The sequence below is a fragment of the Apium graveolens genome, chromosome 8 (assembly GCF_009905375.1).
Source record: "Apium graveolens cultivar Ventura chromosome 8, ASM990537v1, whole genome shotgun sequence".
Taxonomy (NCBI): Eukaryota; Viridiplantae; Streptophyta; class Magnoliopsida; order Apiales; family Apiaceae; genus Apium; species Apium graveolens.
Genome location: NC_133654.1, coordinates 252283786 through 252302393, shown reverse-complemented (window position 1 = coordinate 252302393; position 18608 = coordinate 252283786). Strand labels below are relative to the sequence as shown.

Genomic DNA, 18608 nt, shown 5'->3' with positions numbered 1-18608 from the left:
GCAATAGTTGTTAGACCGGTGTTACAATAGGTGTTTGACAATTAGTAGAATATTGTGGAAATAGTGTGGGCCCCACTGGGGGGTCCCATATGCAATGACCCACTGGTGGGTCCCCCGGCAACACTTTTATAATCAAAAATTGATAGGAACCTATTTGATTTATTTCCATAGTTTCCAAAAATAAGATACATGTTTTTTCAGTTTCATCAATATCAAACAACTGTTACATCAATAAAACATATAACAAACATTCATCTAACATAAAATGTTCGTTAAACACCTTATTACTAGTACAAATGTGAGAACTACTACATTTAAAAATCATAAATATCCGACTACGAAATGATGCATCAGTCTTGTACTAGCATTCTACTATTTTTACAAAGTGTTGCTATTTTTTGCGGGGTTTGCTCCAATGTATGCCTTCAGACCTGAATGATACATAATAGCACGTATCAGGACACTAGAATTTAAGTCTCAAGTTATCACTTGAAAGGTTTAAGACTTATCCTTATTCTACATTTTTATTCAATTGATTCATCTTGTATTTTATCGGATAGAAAGATGAAGAGGGATGTATAAAATACAAAACAGTCTTCACAGACTGAAAGGTTTGAGGGTAGTACTCCTGAGGGGGATCTATCTAAATCCTCTCCAATTCAATTGGAGGTTCCTCATGAAGGGACAACTCCCCTCACAACTCTAGCAGAAATTGCCTTGGCAGTTGAAACTAGGAGTACAATTGCCCATGATCATGTCATAGGAAAGGCAAGTATAGCACATTCAAGTACCAGTGTGTTGCAAGACACACAAGGGTTTGAGGCTGGTGTACATGACAGCAACCCAGTCAAATTCCCTCCAATTCAATTGGAGGTTCCCACTACAAGTGGAGGACAACACACTGTTAAAACCACAGAGCAACCTGTGAGTCAAACTGTGACTTCAGTCACAGGTGTTTCTGAACCATCCTCCTCACAACCTCACATTCTCTCTCAGTGGATGCAAGAATCTGGCTCTCAACCAACTTCTGTAAATGATCTAATAGTGGAGCAGATTTCTGGACTGGCCAACATCTCTCAGCATCTTCTGACTTCCAACATGAGCAATCAAGATTATCAAGCTCTAATGCTTACATACAATGAAGAAGTTGAGAAGCAGAAAGAGAAAATTATAAATGATGCAGAGCAAGATGGAAATGTGAATGCATGGCTATCTGATGACTTTGTGTTGGAAATGGATCAAGTCTTGTCCAGATTCAGGAAAGAATATGTTACTATCCTTGGAAGCAATGTAAAGGCCTTGACTCCACAAGAAGTGTATGATGCAGTCACAGAAGTGCACAAAGCTCAACTCAAGGCTTTTTACCTCTTTGGTAAAGCTCTTGAAGTCAAATTGACTGGTCATGAAGACGGGATCAGGAAGATGGTAAGGAAAAAGATGGATGAAATCATTCCCTCTCAAACTGAGATCAAGAATCAATTCAAACACTTCTCAGACCAAATGTCCAGATATGATCTCAGTGGGGTAGATACAAGCATGACACAACTCAAGGACTCCTTTGTTACCTTGCACAAGCAAGTTCAAAATTATATCATGAACTCTAATGACACAAGGTTGAAGCTAGATCAGATGCACACTGCAAGATACACTCCTTCTCCCTTGTCATGGATGAAATTCAGAAATTTGTGCAAGCTACATTTGGGTTCTCTACTGCTGTCTCTACATCAATCTCCCATCAACCTGCATCTACATCAATAAATCTACAGATTCATTCTCTACAAGGTCAAGTCACTGCATTGCAAGTCTCTAACTCTTCTCTCACTGCACAAGTTCAGGCTTTGACATCTCTTGTTAAGAGCCAATAAACAGATATCCAAACCCTGGTGGACTCTCATAATCATCTTCAAATGCAAAATTCTATAGCTTTGGAAGCCATCATGGCCAAACTCAACATACCACTACATTCTCTACCTGAACAAGTAAGGCCTGGAATTCCTACTCCCCTCCTCATGCCTGTCAACAAGACTAAGGGGGAGATAGAGGCTAGATTGGCACAATCAAGGTCATCTCAACAACAAGTCCAGGGTGCTGAAAAGAAATTGTTTAAAGAAGTTGATATTGACATGGAAAGACTTATTAGGGTTGCTGAAGGACCTAGTATAAGCAGGAGTTTGATGAACTATCCAAAGCCTTAAAAGCTTCTCTCAACAACAATCACTTCACATACAAAAAGGCCCTGGACAAGATAATTAAATTCATAAGAGTGATCATGATCAATCAGGACAAATTTTGCACAAGAGAATAGTGATCAATGTAAATGACTCAGAGAAAGACAGATGTATGCAGGTGTCCCTCAATTACCTTGTCTCAAGGAGGGCATCTGAGTTAGATATCTTCATCAGCAAAGTTAAAGTTATAACTCGTGAAGATACCATGCTATTAACTGATTTGAGAGATGCTCAAGTGGCTGCCTTTCCTGAAGTATATCTACAGCCAAGTAAGGGTATAGCATACATCTGTCCAAATACCAAACAATTCAAACATTTTAATATCCCCAAAAAATGTGTCATGAGTAACAAGAAGCTTATCATGATCCTGGGAACTGGTTTAAAAACCAAGAAGAACAAGAACAATGATGATATGGAAATGATAAAGCTACTGAGGAGATATCCGGATAATGCAGAAGCCAACTTGCCCAAAACACAGATCAACAAGGATGATTTGGATGATGATGAGCAGAAGAAAGATGATCAAAATCCTTCTAGCTCAAATCCAAGTCAATCCAGTAAGCCATCTGGCAGCAAGAGTGGAGAGAAGAAGAAGGATGATGACAAGAAAGATGAAGAAAAGAAGAAAATAAGTGAGAGGAGAAGCAAAAAGCTTCATGATGGCTCAGAACCACATCAAACCCTAAAAATCCAAACACAACTAGCTCAAACCTCAACTCAACCTAAAACATCAACTATCTCAAACATCAAACCACCTCAAAGCTAAAGTTTCTGTACAAACAAACAACCAACTCCTTCCTAAAAATTCCAATCACCTCAAGCCAAACTAATCTCAAGAAAATGACAACCCTACCTTTAGCCAAACCTTCACTAAAATTCAAGCACAAATCTGTTGGGAGAAAACCTAAGAAAGCGAAGTCTACAAAGAAAGAAGAAGTCACTGAAAGGGCCATCTGGAATTGCTTTAAAGAGTCTGACTTTCTACCTCTAAATTGGTGCTCCTCAGATGAAGACTATTCCCAACTTCTGGATGAGGAAATTGTTAGAGTCTGGGTTGTATCCCTGAGAGAAGTTAAATTTATTTTGAAGATGGGACCTTAAATTTTCTTGGCAATGGCTTAATGGATTCTTTATCTCCAACAGAAATTAAGAGAGTGATAAGTTTGTTGAAGGACAAGGATACTGCTATAAGGGCATGGAGATCAGTTCTAGCTGAATGGTTGATTGAAAGGGAGGAAACAAAGAAAAAAAATGAGGCTGAAGCTGAAGAAAGAAGAAGAAGGTATGATGAAGAGATTGAGATGCACATAAAAAGATCTGAAGAGTTGAAAGGCGCAAAAGGAATGAGCAGAATCTCCAAAGATGGAAGATTTTTAAACATCAAAACTGGTGGATTCTCAAGATTCTGCATAGAATTTCTAGACAGTGGTTATCCTAAAGCAGCAAGACAAAAACTTATGGAAGCTCTAAGTGGAAAACCTATTATAGAAGAACTTGAACTTCTTGACCACTTAAAGGATCAACTTAGAGAAGAAGCAAACACAAAAACTGTCTTTACCTGATACTTGTAACCACTGAATCTTGTAAATCTTATGTTGAACAAAAGTTGTAATTTCATCAAGCTTTGTGAATAAATGTTATTTTCCATCATTTTAAACTTGGGGTTAATCTTGTTAACAGGCATGAATTTGTGTTAAACAATCTTCTCACAAATTGGGGAAGATTGTTGTATAAGACATGCTTGTACTTTAACAAGACTAAGATAATTTGTCAACCCTAAGTAAGTTGTATTGTTATCTTAGTTTGTATGTGTACTTGTAACACTTTAAAGTCTGTAAAAATGCAAAGGAGCAAACTGGAGTCTTTTTCCTGAAATAGTATCAAGCCTAAGGATTCTATCTGGAAGAAGATCATACCTCAGAAGAATTTTGAAGAAGCTTGGAGTTGAATAAATCTGTTTGGATAAAAATACTCTAAGTCAAGATCTCTACAAGTCACAGATTTAGTGTTATAGAGAAGTCATTCGAGAAGTCAGGAAAGCTACTAGAGAACTCAGAGAGATATCGACAAGTCAAGAAGACATGAAGGTTGGAGATATCGACAAGTCATTTCTGCACTAGAGAACTCAGAGTTATCGACAAGTCTACATTCATTAGAGAACTCTGAATTATCGATAAGTCAAAGTCCACTAGAGAACTCAGAGATATCGATAAGTCAAAATTCACTAGAGAACTCTAAGTTGTCGACAATGACAAAGTGAAGACATGATGCTGAGAGATCTCGACAAGCTAAAGTTTCATTCGAGAACTCAGAGACCTCTATAATTCAAATTCACTAGAGCATTAGAGATCTCGATAAGTCATTATACTTATTGAGATGTCAAGATCTCTATATGTCTAATTGGAGATCTCGAGTAAAATTCTTAAAGTACAAAATCACAGACCAGTTCAATATTTAAGATCAACAATCAACAAACAATCCAAACAGCTGGATTGACAAGTCTACAAAAAGCAGCTTGAAGAATGTGCAAGATCAATGGTGAAGATTAACTGATAGAGGAAGATTAAAATTATCACACGATGCTAAAGATATGCTAAGCCAGAAATGGAAGATCTACTTTTCTATAAATAGAAATGACAAGTGACAGTTTAGAAAAACTAATAGCATGTCTTATTGCACATTGTATAAACCAGCAGTTAACTTTATTATAAAATTAACACTGGTCCTTCAGTCAGAAGTAACAATTTAGATCAAATTTCTTGTAACACTCTCAAGGAGAAGCTAAACTCTTTATCAACAAAGAGCCTAGAAATTTTGTAGCAAAACATTCTTAATTTTAATATAAAATTAAGTTTTGAAGATTTGTGTTCTTTATTTTCTGCAAGCTTAATTTCTGCATGAACACATTTTACTACAAGACTTAATTTACTTTGTTCAACCATAAACATTCAAGAAAAGCCCAAAAATAGTAAAACACATTCACCCCCCTCTGTGTGTTATTCATTTCCTAACAGCCTTTGAGTTCTCTTCTTCTTCTTCAGAGCATCAACAATCATACATATAGCTTTAGTGTTTGCTGATTGAGATTTGAGCAAGTTAAACTCCTTTTTCATCCTTCATACTTCCTCCAAATCAACTCCAAGATAATTTCTAGCAAACATCCATTAAGCTACCTCACTATCAAGTGCTTGAAGTTTAGGATCTTTGTAGGATACGGTAGTTTTTCTTCCTTTCACAATAAAAGGACAACCAGAAGAAAACACAATAAAGAAAACCCTATAATTATAATAAGATGAACTTTAAAGATCAACTGAGAAGGGAAACAATATATCAATGATGACAGGGATACATAATACTATTGAAAAATAAAAGAGCAAATAATTAGACTGCACATATATTAAAAAAAAATGAGAACCTAACGGGAACAATAATCACCCTCATGTTTCAATCCAATTAAGAGATCAGTGGGATCCCTGCAACAAGCGCTGCAAAGGAAAAAAAATTTGACATCAATACATCTTTCATAAGTCATAAAACAATATACAAGTTTAATGTAACGAAAAAGGGTAACACATATAAAACTCCGATAAAATGCACTACTTTTATTTAGAAGGATTTTCGGGAAACACGCAAACTATTTATCATCGACAATTCCAAGTTCTCCTCCATCTTCAGCGGCTTCTACCTATGTGTCAAACTCCCATTGGAGAGATTCAACCCATTAAACCGATGTAGCAAAAGCATCGATGAAAAATATATATTATGTAACCAACATAAGCTATCAAATAAGCAAAATAATCGAGATGCACAAACTATCAAAAGGAACATACAACCTTTTATATTTTATGAATATCAATTGGAATAAATCATGCATATGTACCTCTTAATATCCAATTTACATAAAAAGAAAACATATCTGACCCGCATAGACTTATCCTTGCCAGCTTAATACAGCTTTTCATTTCCAGATGGATGAAGAGAGATCCATGTAACAGCTTATCAATAACCACCATTTATAATACGGAGAGGAAAAGCTGTAAAGTAAAACCAAGAGGTGGAGTGAGAGATGGAGAGAAACATAGATAAATAGAAGGAGGGAGAGGGTGATAGAGATAGAAAGACAGAGAGAGGATGAGAGAAAGATTGAGAGGGGGGATATATAGCAAACATACAAGAACATCAAATTAAACTCAAACGAATCGAAGAAGACAAATATGGGGTTTGACCAATTTAAGGGGGAAAGGATATTTTGTTAGGTGGGAAATGAAAATTTTGTTTAAAGTGAAAAATATTTGTACAAAGAACGGGGGAGAGTGTACCCGGTCATTTTCTAGTTTTAAAATATGAGCATAGGCGACAATTAGGTTACAAACCGATGTCAAAAAATAGTTTATCATAGCTTTAAAAATAATCGTTGTTAAAAATATTTTTAACATTGGGGCTATTTAAAATCGATGTTAAAACACCAATGTCGTATCCGGTATTTCTAGTAGTGATACCACGAAAATGGTGTATGACACTGCATATGCCGGACACACTAAACAAAATGTCGAGTTGGCCTAACACACTAAACGAATGTCGAGTTGGTCGACGGATTGTGACACTATTTAAATATATATTAATAATAAAATGATTATTATAAATTGATATGTTCTAAAATGAATTTTTTAAAATATTTAACATCGTCGAATGAGAATCCAAGTTAAATTAGGGTTTTGCATTCAACCCTAAATTTTTATTCCTTTCACTCGTTTTTTAAAATATTTTAGAAACCCAAATAGGGTTGTTCAACCCAAAATTTTTAAAAAGTATTAAAATAGGGTCCACACTTAAACTACTGTTTAGATTCCGTTTTTTACTACCTAGGTCCTAATCTTAAATTGTTATACCTTTTATTAAATTTTAAAAAAAACCCAAATGACGATTGTTGAAGCCTAAAATATATAAAATTGTTGAATTTCTTTTGATATTTCTAAAATCCCAATTGGGAAGATTCAACCCTTAAATATCAAAAAGTTGTTGACTTCAGATTTACCCATAAATTATTACTTACATAAAACAGAAGACAAATTCTAGTAACTTGTGGATGTACACAGCTAACGAAATATCGTATCTAGGGGTAGGGCGGGCCTTAAATCTGGAATGCGGTACTCGGCCAGATACCTTGTAATGGAGCATTTTTGGAGTTGTTTAAAACCTTAATATGTTAAATAAAGGACACGAAGAGTTTATATATTTTTATTCAACACACTCATTCGCTTGAAAACTCAATTTTAGGTCAAAAGCTGGATCATGGACATGCATTTGATACCACATTAAATAGTTGGCTCATAAAAAATCTTATAATTAATTTTTTTGATAAAGGTCCAGCTCAATAGTTAGACTAAATTACATAGGTGTGACTAAAATTTACCCATTTTTGTATTTTGGTAGTCAAAATTACAAATTTGCAATATAGTGTCAAACTTTACTTTTATAATAAAAAAAGGTGGTTATGGGCCATTTTTTGAGAAAAAAATTATAGTTTGTTCTTTAAAAAAGTTGCTCTTACCCACCTTTTAGAAGGTAAAGCAATATTTGGCCATTATGTTAGAAATTTGAAATTTCGGCCACCGGAATGTAAAACTGGATAAATTTCATCCCCTTTTTATTTAGTCTAATTATTATAGTATTATATTCTAACTATACCTAAAAGCTTGTATAATGAGAAAAAAAAAGATACAAGAAGAAGTGATTATTTTTGTTTCAAATTTGATGGTTAAGGTTGTTCTTCATTATATATAGGTATTTTCTTAAAAATCGGCCTTCTTTAATTTTGGTTATATATCACATATTTTTCATCCTCTTAAATAACTAAAAAACTGTATATTTTGTCACTCTTTTTTTCGCTAAGTTAATATTTCAACCACTTTATACACATGAATTTTAACACATTAATGCATACAAAAAATTAAATGAAAATAGTGTATAAAAAATATTATCTCTTAAAGGAACTCTGAACGCGACCTTACAAGTTCGTAGATCTTTTTTAAAGTGTTAAAATTGGGCTCTAATAATCTCCTCAACCCCTTTCCAAATATTTTAAAATTTAAGAAGATATTCGCTCAAACTTGAATAAAAATTTAAGATGGCAAGACATGTCTAATCTCAAAATACTGAGGTCAAATGGTTGAGTAATTAGTTTATATTGGATAATGGCTGAAAGTACATAACTCATTTCAAAGACTAATGTATAAAATATTTCACTCCAAAATATGTCCGTAAATACCCAATTGATACACCATTTTGGGTGCAACATTAGGCATTATGCGTTACTCCAAGTGAAGTAAACGTACATCGTATTTGTTGGACACACTAAGCGAAATGTCGAGTTGATCAACTGATTGTGACATTATATTAGTATGTATTAATCATAAACTATTAATAAAAAATTAAAATACTTTAAAGTAAAAAATATTAAAAAATATTGAATTAGAGTCCAAGTTATATTATGTTTGCGCTAAACCCTAAATCTTTGTATCTTTTACTCATTTTTTAAATATTACGAAAACCCAAACAGGGTTCAACCTAAAAGTGTTATACTAAATTAGGGTTCACACTAAAATAAGTGTTTAGATTCTGGGTTTTAGGACCTTGACCCTAAATCTTATATCTCCATGTATTTAATTCTTTTTTATTATATTTATAAAACCCAAATGGCGCACTGTTAAATTTCAAATATTAAAAACTGTTGATTTGTTTTGATATTTCTAAAACCATAATGGAGAAAATTCAACCCTTAAATATTAAAAAGATGTTGACTTGAGGTCCATCCATAAATTGTTACTTACATTAAAGTATCGAACATAAAACGAAAGATGAATGACATAAAACGGAAGACAAATTCCAGTAAGAATTTACACGGCTAAAGAAATGTCGTATCAAGAGAATTTACACGTACTTTTGATACCACATTAAATAATCAGCTTATACAAAAGCTCTGATGAATTTTTTAAATAAATGTCCAACTAAATTTTGAGTAAACTATTGAGTTGTTGCTGAACTTTTCCCACTTTTGTACTTTTGGAGCCAAAATTTTAAATTTAAAAAATAGCAGCCAAATATTAATTTTATATTTCAAAAAGAGTTGGCTATGTGCCATTTTTTTGAAAAAAATCACTGTTTGTTATTTAATAAGTGGCTCTTAGCCAACTTTTAGAACCCTTAAAGCAACATTTGAACACCATACTGTAAATTTAAAATTTCGGCCACCAAAATGTAAAAGCGCTTAGAGTTAGTCTAATTTTTATAGGATTATATTCTAACTATACCTAAAACCTTTGTATAATGATAGTAATGAGAAAAAAGAAATGACACAAGATGAAGAAATATTTTTGTTGGTTAAGGTTGTTTTTCTATATATATAAGTATTTTCTAGAAACGCGGGTTACTACTATTATGGTTATATATTACATATTTGGCATCCGGATTGTCGTGATGACACTGTTGATTGTCTGTGTATATATGTCTTTAGGCTGTATTATGTTCTCTTTTTTTATCGCGATAGTTAGACCCCCCCTCTTTGTTAGTGCAATTAGTTTTCATTCTGAAAAATAGATGTCCAGAAGATTTTATTCTTCTAAATCCGGTGCCCAGAAGATTTCATTATCCGTGTTCCGCGTACACGAGTGCTGGAGTCTGGACCACACCACTGCTTTGGCAGAAAACCAAAAGTTAAATGTATGAATTTGGTTTACAATCTAGTATTCAAATGAATTATGTTGCTTCAATAAAATACTATAGTATAGTAATTTGTACTCTGATCTTAGATGAATGGTAAAAAAGTCCTATTCTATGGAATTATACTTCTAAACAGTGAGTTGATCCCAATACTAGTGTAACTGTGAATAACTACTAGAACACCCTCGTCACTACTGCTACTAGTATAGTAGTATTTACTCTGAAGAAATTTTTTTGATAGCTAATGATTCACCTAATCGAAGAGCAGCAGCCAATCATATCCTATTATTTATTTTGCACAATAAAGTGATGTGTCACATATGTTTCAGTGTATTCTCGCACATGTGTGTGATACTGTGGTCCCCTTACTATTTCTCAACATTCCTCTCTTGTTAATGACCACCTACAGCTAATAGTGGGCTCATCAAGTTTAGGGATAGTGTGGTAATTTCAGAAGGTAGTTTGTTATAAATATGCAGTGTCATTGTACTGATATAAGGGGCCTGAGACACACTTTCATTCTTAGCATTTTGTAACTTTATTTTCCAGATCTATAACATTTCTTGAGATGCTTTTTGCTCTTTTCTTCATGCTTGTTTAAATATTAAAAGGTAACATGGTATCAGAGCTGCATGATGCTGTTTTCCTTTCTTGAACAAGAGTAGCTGTTTTCTGGTATTACAACTTGCTCGTTTATTGCTTGTGTTTTATTTGCAGGCTTTTAATATTGTTGTTTAGGCTAGTTTTTATGGCTACTGGAGCTCGGTTTACTTTTGAGGACATGCAGAATCCGTTATTTTGCATCCCTCTAATAGTCATCTTTCTGTGAGTGTGCCAAAGTTGGAAAGTGCACCAAACTACAGGTCTTGGAAAAGATCGTTTGAAATACAACTCTCCTCGATAAGAAAATTGGGCTTTGTAGATGAATCTATTCCTCAGAGCACCATAGATGATATCAATGCTCTTCATGGGATCAATGCAACAACCTAGTAATCTCCTGGTTGCACAATAATGTATCTGAAAACATTAAAAATTCCATCTTGTTTATAAACATTGCTAGTGAAATCTGGTCTCAGTTAGAGAAATGTTTCTCTTTAACTAATGTGTCTTGTAAATATAAGCTAAGTAGAGATCTGTATGTTATGAAATAAATTAAATCATCTGTAGCAGAGTATTACATTAAGTTGAGTAGTCTTTGGGAAGAGCTAGATTCTATGAATTATTTACATGTTATAATTACTCCTACCTTTAAAGAGGAGGGTAAATTGTTTTAATTTCTCAATGGATTGGATGAGAAATATGGTGCTCAAAGAAGCCAATTGTTAATGTTATGTCTGCTTCCTACTATTGAAATGGCTTGCTCCATGATTTAACAAGAAGAATCACAGTGGATGTCTTGAATACACCTGATGTTCTTGGTTTTGAGGCCTCTTCTATGGTTGTCAAAACCAATACGGCTAAAAATCTCTCATGTACTGTTTGTGGGGGAAAATATCACACTAGTGATAGGTGTTGGAGTGTTATTGGGTTTCCTCGATGGAACCCAAAGTATAAACCCAATGCTCGGAAAGGGAATCAGCCTACAAAATGGAATAAACAAGGAGCTGTAAGACATGTCAATGTGGCTCAGGGTAGCACTGATAGAACTAAATCAAACCCAGTCACATTCACTTCTCAACATCTAGAGCATCTCTTGAAATTGATACCAAACACTCAAGATGCTAGTAGCATATTACAATCTGCAAGAGGGGAAGACACAGATGATGAGCTTGAGGATTGTTTTTCTGGAATGGTTACTTGTTGCTTGATCAATGCCAAGAAAAAAGATTGGATCCTGGACTCTAGAGCCACGGATCATGTGACAAATTCATTGAAAAATCTGCAGAATGTGAAAGTGGCACCTCCAAATTATACCATTCATCTTCCAACTGGAGCTATTGTAACAATCTCTCACATATGAGATGCTGTCTTGAAAGGACTTACCTTGACAAGTATTTTGCTTGTTCCAAAGTTTTAGCATAACTTGTTGTCAATCTAGAATCTAGTGAAGGATAATCAATTCTCAGTTCAATTTCATCCTGCTACATGCATCATCTCAGACTCAAAGTCATTTGAGACAAAGGCCGTTGGCTATGCCCAAGTGGGCTATACTATCTGGATAATAACATCAACTCATTTTCTCAATGTCATGGTGTAGGATCTTCAAATGCTTCTGCCACCTCCTCAGATTTATACACCTTGTGGCATCACGAAATGAGACATTCTCCAGGCTCAAAGCTTAAATACATCCCTGAATTAAAGTAGTGTATTGATGAATCAAAGAGCATATGTGTCACCTATCCTTTGGCTAAATTCACCAAGAAACCATTCCATGTAAGTACTTCACATGCCTCTTATGTATTTCAACTCATACATATTGATATTCGGGGACCTTACAAGGTCTATACCAAGGACAAGTATAAGTACTTTACGATAATAATCGATGATTATTCATGTATGACTTGGATATATCTATTGTAACATAAGAGTGATGCCTTAGACAGTTTGAAATTTTTTTGTAACTATGTCAATAACAAGTTTCAGAAGTCTGTAGAGATCATTCGATCAGATAATGCATTAGAGCTATGTGATACAGCGAGCAAGTCTTTCTTTGTTGCTACCGGTATAATCACCAAACTTATGCCCATATACGCTCCAGCAAAATGCTAGAGTTGAGAGAAAACATAGGACTGTCCTTGAAATTGCTCGTGTTCTGCGTTTTCATTCTGGTCTTGATCTTAAGCAATGGGGTGATTGTGTGCTCACAGCAGCACATCTTCTCAACAGAATACCTAGCTCGGCTATTGGAAATAAAACACCAGATGAAATGTTGTTCAGTGATCCTCATACATATGATCATCTCAAAGTCTTCGGGTGGGCCTTTGCCTCAAATAATGAGCATATGAAAGACAAGTTCAAGCCAAAAGGTGTTCCTTGTGCTTTCTTGGGTTACCCTCCTTCCCAAAAAGGTTTCAAACTTTTAAATCTTATCACCAATGAAAGCTTTGTGTCTCAACATGTTAAATTTCTTGAACACATTATACCTTTGAATCCAAACACTGCAAAATCGTATATGCAACCACTTTCTATTTCATTGCCATTTGCCTCTAATAATCCTTATTGTGATGATGAGTTTGAAGCCTCCTTTACACCTGAATTTGAAAATATTCACACCACCATTCCCATAAACACTACCTCATCCATTATACCCCCTAGGAGATCTACACGACAAATTCAAAAACCATAGTATCTTCAGGATTATGTGCCTTCAGTAAATCAAGTCACAACCCAATTCATCACACTAAAATTCAACTGCTTTCTGTCCCAGCTTGTCATGAACTCTAATCCTTTGTCCATCAAGCAAGTTGTACCTCGCCAACACTGGTTTAATGCAATGAATTGTGAATTGGATGCCTTAAAACAAAATCAGACTTGGGAAGTGGTGCCTCTACCACCAGGAAAACGGGCCACTGGGTCTAAATGGTTGTTTAAAATGAAGTACTTATTTGATGGCACAATGGAAAAATATAAATCAAGATTGGTGATCCTAGGCTGCAGACAAATTAATGGCATCGATGACGGAGAAATCCTTGTGGCAAAAATGACTACCATTAGGGCTCTCCTTGTTGTTGCTGCTATCAAAAACTGGACTGCAGTGCAAATGGACGTTAGCAATGCGTTTCTTTATGGAAATTTGGGTGGAACAATTTATATGTGCATTCCCCAAGGCTATACAGAGATTGGTTGCCGAATTACTGTTGGTTCCAGTTCTGTCAAATCATCAGAAAGCACACTGGTATGCAAATTGAAAAAATCCATGTACGGCTTGAAACAAGCCCCCAAGAATTAGTTTAGTAAGTTATTTGTCACTCTCATCTCCATGAATTTCATCCAGTCTAGAGCAGATTACAGTTTGTTTATTCACACTAAAGATCATTATGTTACTCTTATACTGGTTTATGTCGATGATTTACTAATCTCTGGCAACTACAACAATTCTATAATCTCTCTTAAAGCCATACTTTCTCAAGTGTTCCATATGAAAGATTTGGGGATGTGACTTATTTTTTGGGGTTGGAAATCAGCAGATCAACATCTGGTTTCTTTGTCTCGCAAAGAAAGTATACTATAGACTTGCTCAATGACTACAACCTTCTCAACATTAAGCCCCTCAAACTTCCTCTTGACTTGCACCTAAAAAAGGCACACCCCTTGTGAATCCTCAGCCTTATCAGAGGTTATGAAGAAGACTCATCTACCTTACTACTACAAGGCCTGATATCACTTTTTCAGTACATGTACTTGCTCAAACTTTGCAGTCTTCTACCTCAGTACATATGCTAGCTGCCAAACGTGTTCTGCGGTATCATGCAGACAATCTCAATCAAGGCATTCTATTGGCATCTTCTTCTGTAGCTCAAGTCACTGCCTACTGTGACAGTGACCGGGCAAGTTGTGCTGCTTCCAGGAAATCGACTTCTGACTTCTGTATTCTCTTAGGAGAGTCACCAATTTTATGGAAATCTAAAAAGCAGTGAATAGTAGCTTGTTCCACAGCAGAAGCAGAATACCGTGCTATGGCTATCACAACATGTGAAATAACTTGGCTCTCTACTCTCCTTAATAATCTTGGTTTGCATCACCTCCCTCCTACTGTTTTGAAATGTGATAACCAAGTTGCACTCTCCATTGCTGCAAATCCAGTACTTCACGAATGTACTAAGCATATTGAAGTGGATTGTCACTTTATTCAGCACAAAATCAAGTCAGGCTCCATAGTAACTCAACATGTCCCGTTCTATGCTCAGTTGACAGACATTTTGACCAAGCCTTTGATAGTCAAACAACACAACTATCTTATAGGCAAGCTTTACACCTCTACTCCACCTGACTTGCCGCTTATGGTGGAATAATGATGCACCTAATCAAAGAGCAACAACCAATTCTATCCTGTTATTAATTTTGCACAATAAAGTGAGATGTCACGTATGTTTCAGTGCATTCTAGCACATGTGTGTAATACTGTGGTTCCCTTACTAGTTTTCAACATTCCTCTGTTGCTAGTCTGGACCACCTACAGCCAATAGTGTACTCATCAAGTTTAGGGATAGTGTGATAATTTTATATAGTAGTTTGTTAGAAATACGCAGTAGTAGTGTCATTGTACTGATATAACGAGGCCGAGACATACTTTCATTCTTAGCATTTTGCAACTTTGTTTTCCAAATCTATAACATTTCTTGAGCTGCTCTTTTCTTCATGCTTGTTTAAGTATTAAATGCTTCTTCATGCTTGTTTAAGTATTAAAAGGTAACAATAGCTAATATTATTATTCCCTCCGTCCCACTAGATTATTTATACCGAGAGACAGGAGATCGACACGCATTTTAAGACTCTCGTAAAATATGGTTTCCTAAATAATTTTAAATATTTTTTCTTTTAAATAAAAATATAATGTTTAAATTTTTATACAAAAAAAGAAATTTTAAAAATAAATTATAGAACTATATTTTATAGTAGTTTTAAAATACGTGTGAATCTAGTGGGATGGAGGGGTAGTAAATGTTGAAAAAAACTTAGAGAAAAAAGAAGACACCTATATTTTGCAGAGAACTTGTACTGCTATATTTTACTTAATAAGATTACACACATATAAATAAGGTAACTAGGAGATATGGACTCCTAAAAACCAGCAACTACTTACCAAACAGCACTACACTACCTCCACGATCCTGCAAATACTGAAACTACTTCTACGACTAAGTCTTTGCTGTTTACATGGGATGACAACTAAGTTATTCAAATTTAAAACATAAATACTGAACTAAAATAAAAAACAAATAATTAATAACTAAATTTAAGATTATTCCAACATTCACCCCCATAATCTTAAATTTACGAAGCACTTTCTCTTTGCCTGTGATGCACTTCTCACCACCATCAATTTTGATGCACTTTCTCATCAAAAACACTTTGGAGTACTTTCTCTCCACAACTCTAAAGGAGTGGTTCTCCCTCGATCAATTGTGCCATCCTTTCTTCATCATTCTGAAATCTACAATTCTTTGCCAGATGCCCATATTTTTTGCATTTGTAGCATTGTGGCTTTCCTTTGTACCAGCAGTCTTTTTCTTCATGTCCCATCTTATGACAATGGTTGCATTGAACTTTGTTACCTGTGCCTTTTGAGGATGAAGCTTTAGCTAATAGCAGTCCCTCATTTTTTCCTCCAATTTCTTCCTCCCTCATTGATCTCCTTTGGTCCACGACGTGAAGTGAATTGATCAATTCTGAAATAGTTAATTTCGAAAGATCTTTAGTATCTTCAAGTGAGGAAATTTTAGTTTCATACCTCTCAGGAAGAGTTACTAAAAGTTTGTCCACAACTCTTTGACTTGAGAAATCTCCACCAAGTAGTTTGATTTGGTTAACAATGGACATCAACCTACTCCCATATTCCTTGACGCCTTCATTATTTTTCATTCTCATCATCTCAAACTCTCTCTTGAGGTTCAGAATTTGCATCAGTTTGGTTTGTTGATTGCCTTCAAATTCTTCCTTAATTTTTGTCCATGCTTCTTTAGGAGTATCACAACCCATAATAGTTGTAAAGATCTCTTCCGACACAGCCGAATGTAGACATGAAAGTGCCTTTGCTTCTCTAGCCACTTCTTCATCACGTTTTTTGATTTGGGCTACTGTTGGATTTTGTGGAAGAAGGGTTGGCTCAACATCACTCTCGATTGCTTCCCACAAACTCATAGCTTTCAAATATGATTTCATTTTGATAGCCCATGAATTATAATGATCTCATTTGAATAATGGAATTGAGACGGAGAAATTGTTTGATGCCATGGAAAATATTAAGGATAATATATATATGTATATGTGTATTTTTATAAGAGTTTTATAAGCCCTGGATCATATGGCTCTGATGCCAATGTTGAAAAAAAACTCATAGAAAAAAGAAGACACCTACATTTTGCAGAGAATTTGTACTGCTATATTTTACTTAATAAGATTACACATATATATAAGATAACTAGGAGATATGGACTCCTAAAAACCAGCAACTACTTACCAAACAGCACTACACTACCTCCACGATCCTGCAAATACTGAAAATACTTCTACGACTAAGTCTTTGTTGTTTACATAGGATGACAACTGAGTTATTCAAATTTAAAACATAAATACCGAACTAAAATAAAAAACAAATAATTAATAACTAAATTTAAGATTATTCCAACATTAAATAGAGTTGTGTATTAAGAGATAGAGAAATGAGAAAATCCAATTGTAGAAGTCTTTTAGGACTAGAAGCGGCTTTGAGGTAATCGAATTCTAGACATTTTCGAGTACTAGCTAGAAGCGGTTTTGCATGAATAAAACTACGTAAATCTAGCAAACACAATGTGGCAAGATATTGACTTCAACTTCTCCGCAATACCATATTATTGGGGTTATGGCCGATGGGCGTGGCCCAAGTCCACCTCCAACCCATTATTGTAGTCTTTTTTGTACATCAACTATCTCAAAGTCATTACGAATGGGGCTGTATATGGAGAATTAGCTTTCTGATGCATGTGCTCGTTGGTGGAGACGACCCACAACCCATACTACTTTCGAATACACTTTTTAAAACTTTACAATAACATGTTTCCAGTTGATCAGATTGTGCGGTGTACTTTAAGGTTAAACACACAAAATCAATATTTAAATTGGACAGTCTATTGACTTTGTATATGTAAACATGGAATGTGTAATGAAATATTGAGGGAAGCCAAACAAGATTGCATCTGTGATGATGAATAATGTAAAATGAACATGACAATCCAAATGGAGCCTAGTTTAAGATTAGGGTACAACATTGTTTTGAAAAGAGAATCACATGCATGCTCTCATGAGTTAACATCATCATCTGAGTATACAGCACAAGTGAGGTTCAAGATAGCTCACATGAGTCTATATTTGGTGTGGATTACTGTCTCCTCCCCTTTTTTGTGCATAAGTTTTTTAAATATCCCATTTTTTGCCAATTTTAGGGGTGTATTCAATTGAGATTTTGAAGAATTTTCATGGATTTTAGAAATCACGGGTATTCAATTTGGATTTTAAATAATCCTTTAAAATCTAAAGGTATTCAACAAAGATTGTAAAAAGTCTTTTAAAATCTGAGTGTATTCAATTTAGATTTTAAAAAGTCAATCAAAATTTGGTGATATTCAATTTTAATTTTAAAAAATCCATCAAAATCTGATGGTATTCAAAAGTCCATGTATTTTCTTTTATTTAAAAAAGTTGTGGATTTTGATGGATTTGCTAGTACATTTTTAATATGTTGAAATCTATTCAAAATACACGAGATTTTGATGGATTTCTAAAAAATTTCACAAAATCTGCAATTTTGGATCAACTAAATCAAAATCCATGAAAAATTGAAATCAACGAAAATCTTTTAAAATTCATAAATTATTAACAATTCTTTAAAATCTGAAATGAATACACCCTTTATGTGTAAAAAAAGCTGACAATCAGAAGATGGTGTTGCCAAACTTGTAAGCTACAGATGGGAAAATGAAAATACATCTGAAATTGACACAAATATGAGGATCTTTATGT

The 18608-nt window shown here is 34.6% G+C and overlaps 1 protein-coding gene and 1 long non-coding RNA gene across 4 annotated transcripts; both read right to left on the bottom strand.

Moving 5' to 3' along the window:
* Nucleotides 1-4883: 4883 nt before the first annotated feature.
* On the bottom strand, nucleotides 4884-6544 carry LOC141676679 (uncharacterized). 3 transcript variants are annotated; one of them, XR_012557113.1, is made up of 4 exons: nucleotides 6401-6544; nucleotides 6150-6262; nucleotides 5829-5913; nucleotides 4884-5713 (listed from the first exon to the last, which is right to left on the bottom strand). It is a non-coding gene; the product is annotated as an uncharacterized LOC141676679 (long non-coding RNA). The 3 variants fall into 3 exon arrangements; XR_012557114.1 differs by lacking the exon at nucleotides 6401-6544 and having other exon boundaries at nucleotides 6109-6392; XR_012557112.1 differs by lacking the exon at nucleotides 6401-6544 and having other exon boundaries at nucleotides 4885-5713; nucleotides 6150-6392.
* A 9439-nt stretch (nucleotides 6545-15983) lies between these two features.
* Nucleotides 15984-16769, bottom strand: LOC141680650 (uncharacterized). Its single transcript, XM_074486820.1, has one exon. It carries the CDS (start codon nucleotides 16767-16769, stop codon nucleotides 15984-15986), a length of 786 nt encoding a protein of 261 aa, XP_074342921.1.
* Between the last annotated feature and the right edge of the window lie 1839 nt (nucleotides 16770-18608).

Bases quoted from the DNA above. Each gene is read 5' to 3' on its own strand.
- LOC141680650 (XM_074486820.1), bottom strand. From the start codon at position 16,769: ATGAAATCATATTTGAAAGCTATGAGTTTGTGGGAAGCAATCGAGAGT.